We start from the raw sequence: 19,837 nt of genomic DNA on the forward strand, positions 1-19,837 counted from the left end.
GTTGGCACCAGGGGGGTGCTTCCGAACTGTGCACTGCCTGTCAGCTCCTCGACGAGGGGCCTGGAGGTGTTGAACTGCAGTGCCTTTCTGTTCCTGTGTGCGGTACGGCAGGTTGCAGAGCAAGATTGTGGCGTCCCCTGGGCGACGGTGCACCTGTGGATGTGGTGCCCAGAAAATGTATTGATGTCTGGTCTACCCTGCGTGGCCGAGCTTCTTGCGTTCTCTGCTTGGCAAGGGCAGTGGCAAGAAGTGGGGGACCCCGTTGCCGGTGTGGCACCTGCAGAAGTGATGTCCATTTGTATTTGTGCAGCGATTGCAAGCAGCCAGGAGCTTTCGCTCATTGGTTCGGGCGCTTGTCTGTGGTTCAGCGTCACCTTCAGGACTGGTGCTCAGGTCCTGCCTTGGGGATCTAAGCGCTCTTCCCACTGTTCCAGATACCAGCATTTTCATGGTATGGCTTCTTGGGTGCGCCTATGGTGTTTTATAGTACATGCTTTCCGACCCCAATCGGGTCGTTTGTTCTGGTTCGCTGGTGTTCGGTTTCCGGTTTCACTTATGTTTCTGTAATGTCATGTGCCTTCCTTTCTGAGTGAACGTGGGCAGTGGCCGAAAGGCCCATTATCCATGACTGATGTTCCGTTTGTTATGGCATTGTTAGGGCCTGATGTAGCTGGTCTTATCCTCTCATTCTGTGGTTTGCGGGGTTGACCCCAATGTATGCGCTACTAGCACTGGTAGCCTCTTCTGACCCTACTTCTTGTTTCTAGGCTTGAATTGTGCCCTCATTTTCTATTGTTGCCTGTTGCTACATGTGTGCTGTGTTTTTGGCCTTCTAAGGTTCCGGTTGCATTCTGGCACTTTCGGCCGGCTCGGGAGGCGGGGATCTGCTGTGGGAGGGGAGGGGGAGGCGGGGATCTGCTGTGGGAGGGGAGGGGGAGAGCGGAGGCGTGTTACAACGGCATCGGGACCGGCTGCGGCTCGGGAGGCGGGGATCTGCTGTGGGAGGGGAGAGGGAGGCGGGGATCTGCTGTGGGAGGGGAGAGGGAGGTGGGAATCTGCTGTGGGAGGGGAGAGGGAGGCGGGGAGAGCGGGGATCAGCTGCGGCTCGGGAGGCGGGGATCTGCTGTGGGAGGGGAGGGAATGCTGCAAAGACAATGGGACACAAGGGTTGTTTTTCTTCTGTGGGAGGGGAAGGGGACACGGACGGCCGGCGGGAAACGTGCACAGGACAGCGAGGAGGGGGGAGGGGGGACGGCGGGAGGAGGGGCACAGAGTAAGGCAGGACAGCAGCAAGCACGGCCCGGCCGGACCAGATTCGGGGGCGTTCCCGGCTTTTGGCTGACGTATCATGACGTAGCCAAAAGCCAAAGATTCTCGGGAACGCCCCCGAATCTGGTCCAGCCATGACGGACGCCTCTCTGTTCCAATGGCTAGCCTCCATTTATGGAGCTAGCCAATGAGACACAGAGGCGTGTTCAAGGCACCCATACTAGAAACTACAGATTTTTCTGGAGGCGGAGCTTACAGCTCCGTCCCCCAGCGAAACCTAAAAAGGCAAAAATTGTTAGTGTTTATCCCTCCACCTTAAGCATAGATATAGGTAGTTTTAAGTCTCCTCCATCAACTTTGCAGAGCCTGATGGAAGAAAAGAACGATGTGGTGTCATCTTAGTCACCGGGACACTCCTTTGGAGTAGCCGTTGTGCTATAAAAGTCCCATTTTAACATAACATAACATAACATAACTTAGTCGGAGATGCTGGAATACTTCATATTTCCAATAGATTTTCAACTGGATATGATAAGCAATATGCATGTAGGCATCTTCTATAAAAGGTATGGTGCTCATCTGGAATGGCAGATAAAATAAGAAAGGGTTTCCTCCTCTCGCTTGAGCTCCTGGAGGCTGCTCAGCATCCTCTTCCCCTAGTCTCTCCCTCAGGATTGCACTGGCCTACCTTTCAGCCAGTCAAATATCCCAGCCGCCTCTTGGTAAGCACAAGGATCAAATCAGCATTGCACGATCAATTAAATTGCTTAAAGTGTTTTTAATTGGTTGCAATTGATGAGAACCAGAGAGATAAAAATACAAGAATGAGGTATTTATCATCCTGACAAAGTCCCCATAAGGTATGAAACACATTTAAAGATTTTTCAGATTTGATTTGAGATTTGTGGGCAGTCGAAACCCTGCGAGTAGGCATAAGGAACATAAGAATTTTGGAACACTGACCAGTGCAGAGTGGGGAATCACTACTTACATTTTTTTTAAAATTTTGGCTGATAAAATAATCATGTCGCAATTCAGTCTTCAGCAAGTGAAGATCACCCAAGAGCGATCTTTTTGCGACAGAGAACTATCTGTCAATGATCTCTTTACTCAGTTCATCTTTTGTCGAAGATAACAAGAGAATTTCTCAGGAGATGCTTTCTGCAACTTTCATCTAACTGCCTTGATTCTCAGGACTCTCAAAAAGTAGATATTTCCAACAACTTTGAGATATGATACTCTTGCCACATTTTGTCTGAGATAGATTGGCTTTTCAGTCCTGATGCTGATTTCTAGCTGCATTTTCCTGACAAATTAACTTTAAAGCTTTGTACCTGAATAACTTGCGTAGCTCACCAAGGCTTATCAGCAATTAGCAGTGGTCTTGTGGGTTCCAAGGAACGACTTGTCTAATAATCAATAAACACTTATCTTTGTGACTCTGCTCTTGTATTGCTTTATGTTTTTTCCTGAGTCAGAATACTGGTTGACTATGACATAGATTACCTCTTAGCAATTGTGACCTGTTTTAAAAGACCTAAAGACAATTCGTCTTAAAAAATTAGGTTGTTCTAAAGCATGTTGATGGCAATCTAGGTTTTAAATCTTCCAGTAGCAGAACCTGCTCCTCAATGGGATCCCCTCTTTGCCTCTTTAATGCAGAAACTTCTTGAGCCTTTGGCATTGCATGACATAGACCTTTTTACATGCAAAATAGGTTTCTTAGTTGTGATAAATCAGTATAGAAGTTTGGGGATCTGGAAGCTCTGTCACTGAAAGATCCAAATTTAGTTTCACATGAATATAAATTGGTTCACAGTACAGTCCCCTATTTTGCTCCAATGATATTGATGGAATCTCATTTTTAGAAGGAAATCACTTTTTCTTTTTTAAACCAAAGCCTTGTGGTTCTCAACTGAGGATTCTCTACACTGTTTGGATGTTTCCAGGGCCATAACATCCTACGTGAAAAGAATGAGCACATTTCAAAAGTTTAATCATTTTTGCAGGGGTGATTTTACCCAGCATAGGATCCATGCCACTGTTCCAGGTGGATGGCCTTATGCCTCTCAAAAGCACATGAGTTAAACTACTTTCAGAGTTCGAGATTGCTCGTTCCACTAGCACTAATACCTCATCACTGGATTTCCAAATAAGCTATTCTATTGCAGAAAGGTATGGGACAGCTACGTTTGCTTCCTGTCATCATTTATAAGCATTGTTGCCTGGCTGCAACTTCATACCTCTTCGCATTACAATAATGGAATTCATTCCGAATACTTTGAGAAAGAAGAACTAACCAAATAACTGAGTAATGAAATATAAACGAAACTACACGAGTATTCTTCTACACTTAGTTCGTGCACTTTTCTTTCATAAAATGCCGTCATTAAGCATATACCATGCACCAGCCATTCATATTAGGAACAAAACCTATAGAATTGTGTTGTGGCGCTTGAGGAGGTTTTGGGAGGGGACCAGTATATTAGGAGCGCAGAGGGACGCTGGGAGACACCGACGGACAGATGGTCACGAGAACAAAGAAGATCTTTGTAGGGGGCTTATCTGCGAATACAGTCGTGGAAGATGTGAAGCAGTACTTTGACCAGTTCGGCAAGGTAGAAGATGCCATGCTCATGTTTGACAAAACTACCAACAGACACAGAGGATTTGGCTTCGTAACTTTTGAAATTGAAGATGTGGTTGAAAAAGTTTGTGAAATTCATTTCCATGAAATCAATAATAAAATGGTGGAGTGTAAGAAAGCGCAACCGAAGGAAGTGATGTTCCCACCCGGGACAAGAGGCCGAGCGCGAGGGTTACCATACACCATGGATGCATTTATGCTGGGGATGGGAATGCTTGGTTACCCAAATTTTGTTGCAACATATGGCAGAGGATATCCTGGGTTTGCTCCAAGTTACAGCTATCAGTTTCCAGGTTTTCCAGCAGCTGCAGCATATGGACCAGTAGCAGCAGCAGCTGTGGCAGCCGCAAGAGGATCAGGGATCCCTGATTACGGTTTCTATACTTCGCCCGGTGAGCAGCGGGCTCAGATCTCGTACGCGGATTACGGATCCATGGGTCCTCGGGCGGCTCAGATGCTTCGTAGTGAGCATGCTGCTTCAGCAAGTAACTCCCCCCTCCACCACCTGCCCAGCCCGGATCAGTTTAAGAGCCCAGTCCTGAATAGCTACAGTGCTCAACCCAACTTTGGCGCACCCAATTCCCTGGCAGGCACCAATCCCGGCCGACCAGGAGGCTTCCCGGGGGCCAACAGCCCCGGCCCGGTGGCAGACATCTACGGCAGCGCCGGCCAGGACTCTGGCGTGGCGAACTACATAAGTGCCGCCAGCCCCCAGCCGGGCTCCGGCCACGGAATGGCTGGACCTCTGATTGCGACGGCTTTCACAAATGGTTACCATTGAAACGTTACTGCTGATTGGCTGCCATCTCCCTCTGAGAGAATTGTTGGATCTCTGAGCAAGACTGCGTGAAGTTTTTGAGTGGTCCCATTGTTTAGACGATCTTGTCATCCTGCGATCACATCATCACCGATAAAATCTACACAACGAACTGGAGGTGGCACTGTATGGACTCCGATTGTTCTCCTCAAATCATCTCATGAACTTGCTGTGCTATATAAACAATGGCTTTATTAGGAGAGAACGCTCATTCCGGGTTCCTTAACCAAACATTTAAAGCAACATCATTGTTAAGTGACTGTTTTTTAAGATCCTGACAGCCATGCAGATATTTTCCATCTAGTTGTGAAGTGTGGAAACAGTAAAGTAAGAATACTTGATCCACCATGAAGTAGTTCCATGAAGTTAATTTTTCCTTTCATAGCATTTTTGACAGTAGGCTGAGGTTTGGTTAGATTGTTCTAGTGGCATGTACGAGCAAAACCAAGCAGTTTACTATAACCTACAAAAGCACCTCAGATTGACAGCTCTGCATTCTTGAGCAGCCAGCAACAGGACCTGGTGAAAAGTTGTCTCTTGTCTGTTGTATCCCTTTTTTCATGCTTTAGGAGCTATGACGAAGCTGCAGGAGAATTCAGGAAGCAAACCTTATTGGTGCATTGTCTCCGGCAGAAATCGAATGGTCCTCTGCATTATAGAATGCCTCAAAGCATGGTCTTGGTACTGCACCACAAGAAAACTTGCCTATCAGTCCAGTGGTTGCATCTAAATTATCCACTGAACTAAAACACTCAGCCAGTTTCAGTGCTACATCACACAGGAAATCCGGGACCGATCCTTTAACGGCATCAGTTTGACCACATGATATTTTGTTGGTAATGTTTGTGTTCTTCACCCTCTGTGAACCGATTAACTCTGGGGGAAAAGTCAACCTTCCCTCTCCCAAACCACTGGTTGTTAGGCCAATGTGGAGTAGGGGTGTGGGCGGACCGGAATAACAGGCGAGGAGGCCGGATATAGTGTGTGATGTTTAGCTGGTTTTATTGTCTTAGATGAGATGGTAAGAATATCCGAGAGGTAAGAAGTAATGTCCGGTAGGTCTTTGAAGTCTTCGCCCGGATGGACGTCGTCTGGAGGGGTTCCCTGCTGGACGATGGTGATCTTGTCCTGTGATGTACACTTGTGTCCCTCGGAGTTATATGGAAAGAGAGAAAGTACAGGGCCGTTAGTCCTTTAGCGTAGGACGCTGGAAGCACGGCCACCGACACCGGGGATGTGAAGGACCGGAAAACGAAATGTGGGTGTAGGACGGAGAGGAGGGCTAGGAAGGAGAAGGCCAAAAAGAGGAGGGGAAGAGGGTGATAAAGTGAGGGCTAGTGCAAGGGTCTCTATACATGAAACGGTGCAAGTCTATACTATACAGTGAGGCGGTGAGATATCCGGTGCTATTATTTTTACACTACTTACAACTACGTACACAAGGGACACGGAGAAGATGTAACAGGGTACTCACATGCCCCGCCGTAACTCCCCAGTGAGTTACGGCCGCTCTCCAGCCACCTCCTGAGGACTCCACCAGTCTTCGGACCAGACGTCCTCATCCTCGCCCTTGCCACGATTCTTCAATTCGCCTCCGCTCTCAGTCTCGGGTTCTTCGCTTGCTTCCTCCTGCCACGGGTCTGCTGCTCGGAACGCTTTCTCTTCCGGATCGCCGCCTTTTCTTTGATCCAGGGATGTGCTTCCGGGGTCAAGGGGAACTGCTTCCGGTCCGGCGCACGCCGCCACTGGTTCCTGTAGAGGGAGAGAGAGGGGAGGAGTCCGGGTTGACAGGGACGCGTTATGCCTGGGTTCGTGAACCAAGGATGTTCGGCTCGCACGCCGCCCTGCTGAGGTAAGGGCTGCTTCCTTTCCACAGCCAACCAGTAATATTTATTAGATATTATTTTGCATCACTTAAAACACAACATTGCTTATCAAACAGTTTGAAACATCCATCTCAGTTTTCTGTTTTTGTTACCTTTTTTACTTCATTAGAGAAAGTTTGTAGTGAAGATGGACACCCTTATCGGTCACCATTGCTAATTTCGCTCCGCCTAACAAGTGATTACTGTCTTGTACAATCTAAAGTTTATTTCTCTCTTACTGAATTTAATTTACTCTTAATGCAAAGAACCACTTTTAGCTGCAACTGAATGCCAAAAATATTTGTGAGGTATTTGATTATTGAATATTTTTATCCATAGAAACATATACGAACAGCTGGTGAAGTTGATCCAGTTACTCAAGGGATGTCCCTTCCTATTTGGGAAAGGCTGTCGGCCAAGGTAAGCATTTGGATCACGTAAATTGCTTTATTATATTGATTTTGAAATATTTAAACATGTTAAATCAGGGTGGGCCATTACCCTGTTACTTCCGAATACTTTGATTTTTAGATGCCTAAAAAATATTTTGAATTTTTCCTTTTGTGTTTAAACAGATTTTAAGGATTTTCCTATTCTATACAGGTATAATATAACTTTTGTTAAGACAGAGGACACACTGGATATATTGATTTAAAGCCCATGCATGACTGTTTGAGTACCAATCTGAAAGTAAACCCCTGAAGAATATAACTGTACACTTCAAAATGACCTTTATACAGTTACTGAGCGAAAATACTGTAGAAGCCTTAGTGCCCTCTGCATAGTGCCTACCTTATTAAAACAGTTAACGCGGTATAGCCATTTGACCCAACAGGCCAAATAACTTAGAGTTTAGAGTAGGAGAGGAAACTGAACAGTGGTGGAGCCTGAAAGACATAAAGAACGTCGAGTCCAATTATGATCTCCAGGTTAGACTTCTGTTATTTAGTAGAGGTGCAATACAAGTTTCTTCTGAAGCATCAACTGAGCAAGACTGCTCCAGATCATTTGTACTTTTGGTCCTGGATGCCCCTGTCTTGGCAGTTAGCTGCACAGATTCTGACTAAAAGTCCTCTAAGGCCTTAGTAGTCCTAAATAAATTAATATACAAGATGAAACCTGTTCTGGATTATTAGGACATGTGAACACCCAGCTGGACCAAATAGAACTTCTAGAAAGACATTGGGAGGACTCTTTTGGACATGCAGGAGAATTCCAACAGTGTTGAGGAGGGCAGGCTTGAACAGGGCAGTGGAGAGTTACCTGAACTAGAAACAACTGGTGATGGTGATCATCTTTAAAGTATCGCAAAGTGTGGACGCACATATGACCTAGATGACCCCAAACTATGTTAAATACTTCTGTAATTCACCCATCAGAATCTAGTCTCCAGCTGATAAATTTGTAAAACTGTTTAACTGAGAGGCAGAACAATTCTCTTATAGGGGACCCCAGGCACTTGTAAAATCTAGAAATCCCAGGAGCCAGTTTTGAGTAACTAAAGACTTTCAAATAACATCAATGCATATCGGTGGAATCAACACTTTGAAGTGCAGCCTGCATTACTTTCCAGACAGTAATTCCAGAAGTCTTTGACTATCTTGGACATGTTCTTTGAGCGTTAAGCTCAATTCCGGACTGTAGAAACATTGCCCATGTAGAGCATAATCAAACATTAGGACTTCCCTCCTGCCAAGTGGTATCCAGTATCTCCATACAGGTATTGTTTAGTTTAGCTCCCTACTGGCACCACCCACTTTTCTAGGGTAAAGTCTTAAAATGTTGGATCCCCAGTCCAGCTAGATTGCATGCAAATTGAATCAGATAATTGACTTCCAACGAGATATATAGCAAGGAGAAATGGTTCTGTAGGGTTTACCAACTAATTTGTACAACGTAATATATACTCTGGAAAAATTTGTAAAAAACACACCAAAATTGCAAAAATAATAATAAACACAACTCTTTCTTTAGCAGTGGGTAGTATCTTTACTATACAGGACTTTAGATTGGTTGTCAAGTGACCAGATACATAAACAAAGACTGTACAATGCTCAAGTGTGTCTTGGGTGACTTTAGGTGATTAGTGACTGTAGTACTGTACAAGCAGTGTTAACAAAGACATGTGAATATAAACAATTGCAAGGGACTTTTTTGATGGACAGGTCCAATTTTACAAGCATGTCGTGATAGCATGGGATTTCCTTTCCAGTTTGGTTTAGCGGGTTGTATGGACTGGTGGAGACAATAACATCGACGTTTCGACCCTGGGGGATGGTTCAGGATATTATTTACATCCGGAGCAGGCCTTCATCAGGACAGGGGTGGGGCGGGGACAGCCTGTAGGGTGAAAGTCAAAACTGGGTCTTATTGGTGTGTATAAAATGGAATACGTTACAGATGGCCAACTGGTGTTATGAGCTTACCAGTAGGAGGAGATGCTTGTAGATTGGTATCCTCTTGAGGCAATAATGCAGGGAGGTGTCAGCCAACACCTAAGACGCATACCGATAGGTCGAAGTCTGAAACGAGCAATGGTTTGAATGGTATATGCCCATGTTAGGAGAGTGGTGCTTCATATAATTTTACATGGAAGAAACATATACCTAAATGTTTCCAAGCTTCATCATCCTGTTGAAGTTCTGGGGGGTGGCCGCCAAGGCGATCCTAGATCTGTGTAGATCAAAAAAAGGGGGAAGGGGGGCTAAATCGCCCATACGCTAAGCCAGTCATGCAATGATTAAGAAGCTCAGAGGAGACCAATTTAGGGGGTCTGTCTCCCACGTGGTTAAAAATAGCCTGCAGTCAAACCTTCATGTCTGTGAGGCATCAGCCGTGGTAATTGATGGTTGGGCCGATAGTTAAAATCTATAAGAACGTTTGGCTCGTGATAAATAGGCCGATAATTTAACGGGCCGCTATTGTGCTCTAACAGTAAGAAAATTAAGCGGCGTGAAAGAATGGAGCCAGTGAGGGTTTTTATTGGTAATGTTCCCGGCATAACAAAGGTTTTGATGTTTTTAAAGAAACTGACATAGCACCGGATTGCTCGAAAAACAAATTTTAAGCCGGGCCGCTCATTTACACGAGCAATAGTGAAGTTTATCAGGCGGCTACAAAAGGTGAAATGCACCATGCCCAGACATGTGCAACCGAAAGATATTTATTTAACGTTCCCCCTAAGACTGGATGTAAACTTGGAACCCTTTCAATTATACCACGCTAGTTGGGGGGACAAAATTACGCTAGCGGGAGCCATGTAGTCTAAAGATGACTTACTTGATCTACTGCGGGAGACGTCCTCGTACGTCCGAGTCAATTTGGGAATGCGGCCGCCTGCAGTGATCGCATCTAAATAACCGCGAGGATGCAGTGTGGACGTTACAGGTGCTGCGTACTGTACGCTGCTGCTAAATGAAACCCTGTGTTTGGGGAAAGGTAAAGCCCGGCACTCGGATGTGAAATCTGAAGTGGGATTGTAATTATCACAAAACCTTCTGTATTGGAGAATGATTCAAGGCCTATACACATTTATTCAAGACAGTACGTCAGAGTTTACTGTTATCAGACAAGTTGGAATAGTCACACATTAAGTACCTATACATTGTATTTACAGAGGAATAAAAGAACCGCATCGTATTGTGGTAGTGTGTGTACATAAATAAATAATTTAAACAATGAAAAGGATACATCAAACATGGGTCATTTAAGAGACGTCTGCAACGATTCACCCACATAGAGCCTTATGTATTGGAGAATGATAAAACGCCACTTCCCTGTTGTTCAATACAGTTCGACATAGTCTGCCCAGCTCATTCTTATCAGAAAAATTGTACTGTAACGCAATGAATAAACGAATCGCATCATCTTGTGGTAGTGTATGTACAAAAACAAATACTTTTAAACAATGAAATAGATAAACCAGATAGGGGTCATTTAAGAAACAACATGCATGGGCAAGCATTATTACGCAGTATGACAATTTTAACATTTTAATGTCTGAAAGGACCTATATCCTCTGTGATTGGGGGAGCTAACAGGGACATTGTGGTAACTGAAGTAGCCATGAACAGCGGGTTGTCTGTATACAGCAAGGACGCATGCATGGTAACTGTCCAAGTCATGTGTGGCTAAACCTGTATGTTGTGCTGGATGCTCCTGGAGCCCGTGGGGGGACATTGCCTACAGGTTAACCATTTGCTTCTATGTTTCCTCATGTTCATTCAGGTCCTGATTTACAGAGTTCAAAGTGTGGATCCAACTGTACTCTTTGTAATTCAGGGTGCTTGCCATGCTGCCTCCCCTAGGGTGTAGGGTGGCCTTCTCCTGTACCTACCATTCAGTGTTATCAGTTGTGTGGCCAGCACTGTGATAGTGTTCAACTAAAGGGGGTCCCTGAACTTTACATTTGATTATGCTTATGTGTTATAGGATCCTATTCTTCACTTTTTGTGTGGTTTGGCCTACATAAATCTTTTGGCAGGGGCATCTGATGACATGTATCTGGTTCTGACTGTTACAGTTGGTGAATTGCGTTAGGCAGTATGTTTTGCCGAAATGTGTGAATGTGGTCCCAACTCGGGTGAATTTGCAAGCCTTACAGTGTCCGCATTTCTGGTGTCCAGTCCCTGGGGGTAAGCATAGTTGTTGCCTGATATCTGGTGCCTTGGGTGTTTCTAAATGGGAAGATACCACAAAGTCTTTAATGATTTTTGCCCTTTCGAATGAAAACATCGGTTTCTCTATCATGTTGATTTCTCTTTGTGGCGGGGTTGGGGAAGGAGAAATGGGCCGGAGACTGGAGCGAGGTATGTAAGGCTTTATTTTGATAAATGACTTTTTCTTTGCCAACTGTCTTTCACGACTGGGATTAGCAGGATCTGTGGTGGCGCTGGACACAGGGGTGTTCCTCCTTCTTATGGCTACTGCTGTTAGGAATGTAGGGCCAGGAGCTCTGGATGCGGCCGTACGTTCCCTCCGGGATATGAGCCACCGCGCCAATGGAAAATAACGAAAAGAACAGAAGGGTAATCAGATCTCCGTCTGTATAACTTTTGTCAGGAAGCCCAGGGAGTGAGGGAAACACTGGTGATACTATCTGTTCGTGTGCCTAGGTGCACTTTGTGAAGGGTAGCAGTGTAGGAGGGGTATTAGGGGTGCACGGGTCAAAGGGAGAGTGCCTCGAGTCTATTTACAAGTGGACCCTTAACTTCTCTCGGACCCGCCCCGCCTCCCGACCCAGTTCGACACCCGTTGTCGTACCTGGGAGAGCCACACTCCTCCGTGAGTGTGGCTGAGCAACTCGTGGAAACGTTGGCCTCCGGGCGTAACTTCTCCTTCGCCATCTCCCATTCTTCTCCCAGCTTCGCATCCCTCTTCCTCTGTTCTTCGTCTCGGTTCCTCCGCTCTCACTCCGTCCTCGGTTTCATCACCCGCTGAATCCAGGACTTCCGCCCTTTTTACCAATCGGCAGGCTGCGACGTCATGCCAGGGAGGCTCCTCGATTTCCGTGCATGCCCCCTTAAAGGAACATTCCTCTCCAACATCGGACAGACTTCCCCAGAGAGGCTCCGTGTCGGTGCTCCAGTCGTTCTGAGAGGTATGGAGAGAGGGAAGAGGGGATGTGTCAGCAATCCACCATTCCGTAGAGGCAGCCTGATATGAGTTTAGCAAGTGCTCCCGTTTACACTCTTCCTACAAGGTTCCAGTATTTTTTAATAACCTTTTTGATCTTGTTGCTTCTGGTGTTGAAGGTGGACACGCAAATGAGTTTGTTCATTTGCTCTTCTTAGGTTTCATAGGTCTGTACCACGCCCTCTTTCTTGCTCGGTCCAGGAGGCCTTTGGGATATCCTCTGTCCTTCAGTTTGGAAATCAGGATGTCAGATTCCTTAAAGTAATCCTGTCATCTTGAACAATTGCGGCGCAGTCTCAAGAATGCCGGTACAGCAGGTTATCTCTTAGATTCCGTGGGTGATGTGAGTCGTATTTAAGAAGAGTATTACGATCTGATGGTTTTTTATACAGATTCATCATGATCCTTCAATCTTCAATTTCTGGTTTGAGGTCCAAAAACGGTATGGAGTCTTCATTGTGTGACATTGTGAACGGGATAGCGGGGGAACGCACATTGAGCCAAGTGTTGAATTCAAACAAAGCTTCCTTGGTTCCCGTCTATACCATCATGATGTCGTCAATATAGCGCTTCCATATCATTATATTGTGCAAGTATGGATTTAAGTCACTGTAGATGTTCTGATCTTCGTAGTGGTCCCTGTATAGATTTGCCAGACTAGAAGCAAATCCACGCCCCATTGCAACTCATTTGTATTGATAGAAAAATGTTCCCTTGAAGATGAAATAATTTTTTGTCATGGCAATTTCGAGTAGGTTTAGTATGAAGTCGGTTGGGATCCAACTTGGTGAAGGGCGTTTTTCAAGTACCCTTCTTATGACCTCCATGGCCTCATTTTGTGGGATGCTTATGTATACTGAACACACATTGAGTGTCACTAAGTACTGACACGTCTTATCAAAGGGTTGGTCTTCCATCAATTGGATCGTATGCATCGTGTCGCGGAGGTAGGAGCGTGTTTCTAATACAATAGGTTGTAGAAAGCTATCTATAAATTGGTTCAGGGGTTCTAGAATAGAACCGCATCCTGAAATGATCGGTCTCCCGGGGGGATTCTGGGAATTCTTATGCATCTTGGGGATGGTATATATTGTGGGTATCCTGACATTTGCCTTGTTCAGAAACTTATATTCAGGTTCTGAAAGTGATCCGTCTGCAAGTCCGTTAGAAGTGAGTTCATGTATTGTTCTTGAATTCTCCTTGGTAGGATCCCCATTAATTTTCTTGGAGCTGGCCTCACAGCTCAATTGTTGAAGGATTTCCTTTACGTAGTCTTCCGTATTCTGAACAACCACTGCACCCCTTTTGTCAGCTGTTTTTATTACAATATTATGGTTGTTACTTAGAGAATGTAGTGCCTGTCTTTCATCTTTAGTAATATTGTGTTTGATGTATTTAGTATTGTTTTCAGGTAGATTCATTACTTCTGTCATCACTATCTTTTCAAAAGGCACGATTTTTTCACTCATCATGTATGTGGTCGGAGTGAAGGTGGATGGAAGGCATAAATTGGTGGCTGCTAGTTTTTTGTGATATTTGTCCGCTTTCTCATAGAAATACTTGAGGCGAATTTTCCGGAAGAACTGCTGTAACTCCAGTTTTACATTGAATGTTGGGTCAAGACGTGGGGATGAATGATAACCCTTTGGCTAGAATGTCATGTTCTGCTTTACTCAGGGTATGCTTTGAGATGTTGAAGATACGGTCTTTATTATTTTGTGTATTCAAGCATCCAATGGTTATCCTCAGTGGGTCTGATGCCGTATTAGAAACTCTCTCTGGTTTTTCCAACCTCTGTCCTGGGATATCTACCAGCGATAGGTTTGTCGCCATATTTGGATTTCTCCATGGTTCTGTTGTTGAGATCAGACCCTTCTGTTGCCCGCTGGTTGATCTTTCCTTGGATCCATGTCTGTGGTCTGGACCAGCCTGGAACGCTGTTTTTCCACGTGGGGTCTCCTAAAAATTGAGGAGGTGGAGCAGTTGGGCCGTACGTGTCCTGATATGTCGGACCCTGTTGGTATGAGGGGCCCTGTTGAAGTATTGGTCCTTGTTGGTATGATTGCCGGTTTGTACTAGTTCTTGGTCTGTACTAGTATTTGACGCCTGCTCTATATCATCCGCCTATAATCTCAAGAAAGCAAAGGACCAGTCATGGTCCCCGCTTCCAACATACAGGAATATCTCAACAATTGATTATTTATTCATTGGTGGTACATTAGCCTCACATCTGAATTATTTGAATATTGACAATCGAGTAGAGAGTGACCATAGGCCCCTTAGAGCGTCTTTTTGTCTTTCCACTGCTCCATCTTGCAAGTTCATACCTGTAGGTGAATCTACGGGCGAAGAATGTGAAAAAGACCCCCGCAGGATAAAATGGACCATCAACCTCGGCACAAAATTGTCTGCATGGACAACTAATAGTGAACAACTAAAAACCTCTTTTGGCTCACAAGCCCTTTTAGATTATCGGCCCATCCTCCTGATGGACCTGCATCGGGTGCTGGGGGGAACATTGAACGCTCTACAAAAACAGGGGTCAAACTATCTAAACCGGTACATAAATAAGGGAACGTCGGAAAGCAAATGGAAGCGTCAAAATCCCCCAAATGCAAGACAAAGAGGGGAAAAAGCATTGCAGGGTGCTGCAACTGGATCGCTTCGAGCAGTCCACAAGAAACGCGCATGGGAATAACGTACCAAACGAATAGAGGATGCCTGGCTCAAAATGTTCTCTCTTCTTAAGGAAAAAAAACCCAGCTCCATTCTGGAAATATATTAATCAAGTCAGTAATAATGGCCTGTCCAAGGAGAACGGGTTACCAGAGAATTTGTGGGTGAATCACATCAATCGCTTTTCAGCAGTGGGACAAGGGAGCCGTCAGCCCTCCATTCGCCCCTAGCACCAAACCATGAAAACATTCAGGGTCCAGGCATCTCTGTAGCCGAAGTGATCCAGATCATCAGTCGTATGAGGAACGATGGGGCGCCAGGGCCAAATTGAATACCCGCTACAGTTTTTAAATCAAATCGATCCTTTTCGGCAGAACTTTTCACACCGCTCTTTAAACAAGTCTTTCTTACAGCTACAATTCCATCTACCTGGCAGGGCTCAATATTACATCCACTTTACAACAAGCATTGGAAATGCAATAGGTCTCGCAGCATTAGAGTTAGTGCTTTTAGAATTGTTTATGGTTTTTTTTGTAAATCTTTAGCATTTTTGTTTCCTGTAGCCAATGCTAAAGAATTAAAAAAAAAAAGCCATAAACATTTCTAAAAGCTCTAACTCAAATGCTCCGAGACCTATTGCACTGTGTGAGGGTGAGGGGTTGAGGGTGAGTGAGGGTGAGTGAGGGTGAGGGTGAGTGAGGGTGAGTGAGGGGTTGAGGGTGAGTGAGGGTGAGGGGTTGAGGGTGAGTGAGAGTGAGGGTGAGTGAGAGTGAGGGTGAGTGAGGGTGAGGGTGAGTGAGGGTGAGTGAGGGTGAGGGTGGGTGAGGGTGAGTGAGGGTGAGGTATTGAGGGTGAGTGAGGGTAGAGGGTGAGTGAGGGTAGAGGGTGAGTGAGGGTGAGGGTGAGTGAGGGTGAGGGTGAGTGAGGGTGAGGGTGGGTGAGGGTGAGTGAGGGATTGAGGGTGGGTGAGGGTGAGTGAGGGTGAAGGTGAGTGAGGGTGAGGGTGGGTGAGGGTGAGTGAGGGTGAGGTATTGAGGGTGAGTGAGGGTAGAGGGTGAGTGAGGGTAGAGGGTGAGTGAGGGTAGAGGGTGAGTGAGGGTGAGTGAGGGTGAGGGTGAGTGAGGGTGAGGGTGAGTGAGGGTGAGGGTGAGTGAGGGTGAGGGTGGGTGAGGGTGAGTGAGGGTGAGGTATTGAGGGTGAGTGAGGGTAGAGGGTGAGTGAGGGTGAGGGTGAGGGTGGGTGAGGGTGAGTGAGGGATTGAGGGTGAGTGAGGGTAGAGGGTGAGAGAGGGTGAGTGAGGTATTGAGGGTGAGTGAGGGTAGAGGGTGGGTGAGGGTGAGTGAGTGTGAGGTGATCTTCTAGGTATGTATGTGCAAAGACTCAAAGACTTACGCATCATTTGTGCCTGCCATGCCAGTAATCTTGTAGTCCACACCTTGCCTTGCCTTCTGCCGCCACATTGCTTGTTGGAGTTCATGTTTTAATGAGGAATTGTTTCTAGTACAGTGTGGGTGAGTGGGGTGAACAACAAGCTAATTTTACAGCTACAGTTTCTGCACTAACATAGCTTTTCTGCTTTTGTAGTGCAACTCTCCAAAATAGCGAGTGCATCGCAAACTCAATTTTGCTGCAAAACTACAGTGCTGTAACAATTAACGTCTGTTCTTTGTTGTGAAAACACACTTCTGTGCTCCAGTCAGTATTTTTGTGTGTCAAATGACTCAATATCTTTCAGAAGTGAAAGGTGGGGGGGCTTCCGAACGTCATTTTAAAACTCAGTTTGGGCCGGGTCTACACTATACTAGTCTGCCAACTTGAACTCACATTAAGCAGGACGCTTCCAAACTCACTACATGTGGCGTCATACAAAGTAAATAACTGCATTTGGTCCTGTGGGGGGTAGGGGCAGTCTACAACAGCCTGCGTAACCTTTTTTTTCCAAATTAAATTCCACGTGACCACGCCCCGGCACACGCACCGCAAGAGTCATTGCCGCCAGAGTTCAGCACGACGTGGAGGCGGGCACTGTTCTTGGAGCAGCAGCAGTATTTAGCAGGCCTCTTATAAAGGCAGTGCCACCAGCAAAGTAAACCTGTGAGTAAAAATGAAAAACCAAACCATTCTACGCAATTGTATATTAGCGTTATTTTCTCCTCAAGCGAAAGGATCGGAGACACGACAGTCTAAGAGCATTTGTCGTGTGCTAGTGCACTGCAGTCCTGCTGGCCATTAAATTCCATGGAGCCAGGCGGCTGCATCGCTGTCGTGGGGCTCTGTGGACCAGCTCGCCCTTTTCGACCAGCTCGGCTGAGCTGACGGTGGTGCGGTTCTGTATGGGATGTCGGACATTGGAGCATTTTGTGCAGACTCGTCCCAGTCTGGAGCAGCCGCCTTCTCTTTTGTCAGTGTGCTCTGGCCTTTGCTGGTTGACTTATCACGGGTGGATTTGATAGCCTGGTGATGGCACATGCGTGTTGTTCGGGTTTACGTTCAGAGTTGCGTGTTGGCGGCTGCTGTTTGTACGAGGTAATTGCCATTGTGGTGCTCCGTTGGGGGTCACAGCATTCCTTTTGGTGGTGCGTGCTGGGGGGCGGGTGTTTGCTCTGCCATTTCGAGTGAAGTGATGCATTGATTGTCAGCATTGGGGCGCTTGAGCTCGGCGAGGCTCACGTGTACTGTGCCGCAATTGTATATTAGCGTTATTTTCTCCTCAAGCGAAAGGATCGGAGACACGGCGACACGGCGGGTAAAATAAACAAAAAACAAGACGGAGCGAAGAGAGGGGAGGGGGGAGGAGAAATGCGACACGGCGGGAAGGGGAGGGGGCGGAGCGGGTCAAATAAACAAACAAGCCGGAGGGAAGAGAGGGGAGGGGGGAGGAGAAATGCGACACGGCGGGAAGGGGAGGGGGCGGAGCGGGTAAAACAAGACGGACGTGCACGCGCTTTTAAGCTCAATGCGCATGCGCATTGAGCTTAAAAGTCAGGGGCACTGCAAGGAATCGCCACGATTCCTTGCAGTGTGGATAAAGAGTGGATAAGCCCCCATAGTCTCGCTTGCTCGATGCGCATGCGCATCGACAGGCGAGACCTAAAAAGGGCAATCGTTTAAATCCGGCTAACTATAGGTTGATAGCGTTATTGGACATTGAAGCTAAGGCCTACGCCCGTGTTCTGCTGGCAGAACTTGAAAACTGGGTTACAGAAAACCGCATCCTCCCCGTACTCAGTCAGGCTTTAGATCAGGCTGCTCCACGACAGATAACATAATAGCAATGTCCTACCTGTCCTGGAGAGCCACTTTGGCCAATCATTTACCTCTATCCTGCTGTTTTGTGGACTTTAGTGCAGCATTCGATAGAGTTGATCGAGAGATGTTATGGAACAAGTTAAACTCCTGTGGGATACCTTCCACACTTCTCTCTGCACTGATGTCACTGCATCAGAAAACTTGGGTGAGGATTAAAACCAGCGCCACAACTGTATCCGCAAAAATTGCAACAAAAAATGGTGTAAAACAAGGCTGCGTATTAGCCCCATTACTTTTTAATCTTTATACCGCCGATTTGCCCGAAGCATTGGCAGGTGCAACCCTGGTTGCCCCAAAACTGGATGGCGCACGACTGCAGATCATGCAATACGCGGACGACATTATCATTATGGATCATACAAACACAGGTCTACAAAGAGCGCTCACTGCTCCTACATACAATATAAAAAATAATCTTCTGATGAATGAGTCAAAAACCAAAGTAATGATTTTTGGGAAATATCAAAAAAAGTAAATCCTGTCTTGGCGAGCTGGCAGTCTACATATAGCTACTTGCACTAGCTATAAGTACCTAGGAGTTTGGTTCAATGAAAGAGAAAATCATGTAGCTCATCTCAAACATCTTCGGCCCAAGGGAGCAGGGGTTATACATAGTCTGAGATGCTTGAATCGGCAATTGCATAGCCCCCACAGCCGAACCAATTTTAAGGGTGTTACGTGCCAAACTGCTCCCGGCAGTGTCTTATGGCCACCTGGCTTTTCCTGGCAAAATGGATTCATTTTTAGCGAACTATCAAACAATGGCCTATAAGGAAATATTTTCGGTTCCCCAGCATGCAAGGAGGGCCAGGCTGAGACTCGAGCTGGGCCTGGCAAGTGCAGATCTTTACTGTCTAGGCGACCTAATAAAATTCTACATCTGCACTCTGTGTGCACCAGCTCAATCTATGAAAAAACAATTGCAATCAGTGTTTACCGACAAACTATCGCCTTGGTACAAACAGCTGCACTTGGCCATTACTACACTGAATATTGAAACCATAAACCTTTCTAACCCAATTATTCCCCTGTCAACGTGGAAGAAAACAATAAAAAGCCAAATTACTTTAATGTCATTCAAAAGAAACACTGCTCAGCTTTCCAAAAAGCCGCTCCTAACCGCTTTGGATGCCTCGTATATCAAGGGGAAACCTCAACCATACTTTAATTACTCTCTCCAATCACAGACTCGCAATAAAATGACTTATATGAGGCTTCTAGCCCTTCCAACTCATGATTTTAACCCGCTGTGGGCTCAGAGGAATGGTCAGCTAACATGTAGGCTCTGCAATTATCCACATGAGTCTTGGTTACACCTGCTATGCTGCTGCCCTCATCTCGTTAATGATCGTCGACATTTACTGGTCCCAGTCTATCGGGAAAAGTTACTGATACATTGCAGGGAAGCATCAGATCTGTGCTTCAGTAATGATTCAGCCCAAGTTCTAGCAAGGGCTGGGAAGTTTGTTAATATTATTCTAACTGCACTGCACAATGCCCAGCATTAAGAAACAGACAAGTTCTATTTCTAGTGTACAAATGAACTTTGATGAAAGGTAATTTTCAGTAATAAGCATTTGGACAATTTTGTTATTGCCTTCCATACTATACACTTTCCTA

At 45.9% G+C, this 19,837-nt stretch overlaps 1 protein-coding gene and 1 pseudogene across 6 annotated transcripts in view; both read left to right on the forward strand.

Annotated features, from left to right (window-relative positions):
- Positions 1 to 19,837, forward strand: part of CSPP1 (centrosome and spindle pole associated protein 1) — a 1,363,238-nt gene that overhangs the window by 161,143 nt on the left and 1,182,258 nt on the right. For all 6 annotated transcript variants that reach the window (XM_086965839.1, XM_086965840.1, XM_086965843.1 and 3 more), the window contains one exon: positions 6,938 to 7,018. In XM_086965839.1, the coding sequence (XP_086821965.1) occupies positions 6,938 to 7,018 (81 nt within the window). The remainder of the gene's footprint in view (positions 1 to 6,937; positions 7,019 to 19,837) is intronic.
- On the forward strand, positions 3,795 to 4,840 carry LOC147724286 (RNA-binding protein Musashi homolog 2 pseudogene; annotated as a pseudogene).

This window comes from Lissotriton vulgaris, chromosome 4_1 (genome assembly GCF_964263255.1).
Source record: "Lissotriton vulgaris chromosome 4_1, aLisVul1.2, whole genome shotgun sequence".
NCBI classification, from domain to species: Eukaryota; Metazoa; Chordata; class Amphibia; order Caudata; family Salamandridae; genus Lissotriton; species Lissotriton vulgaris.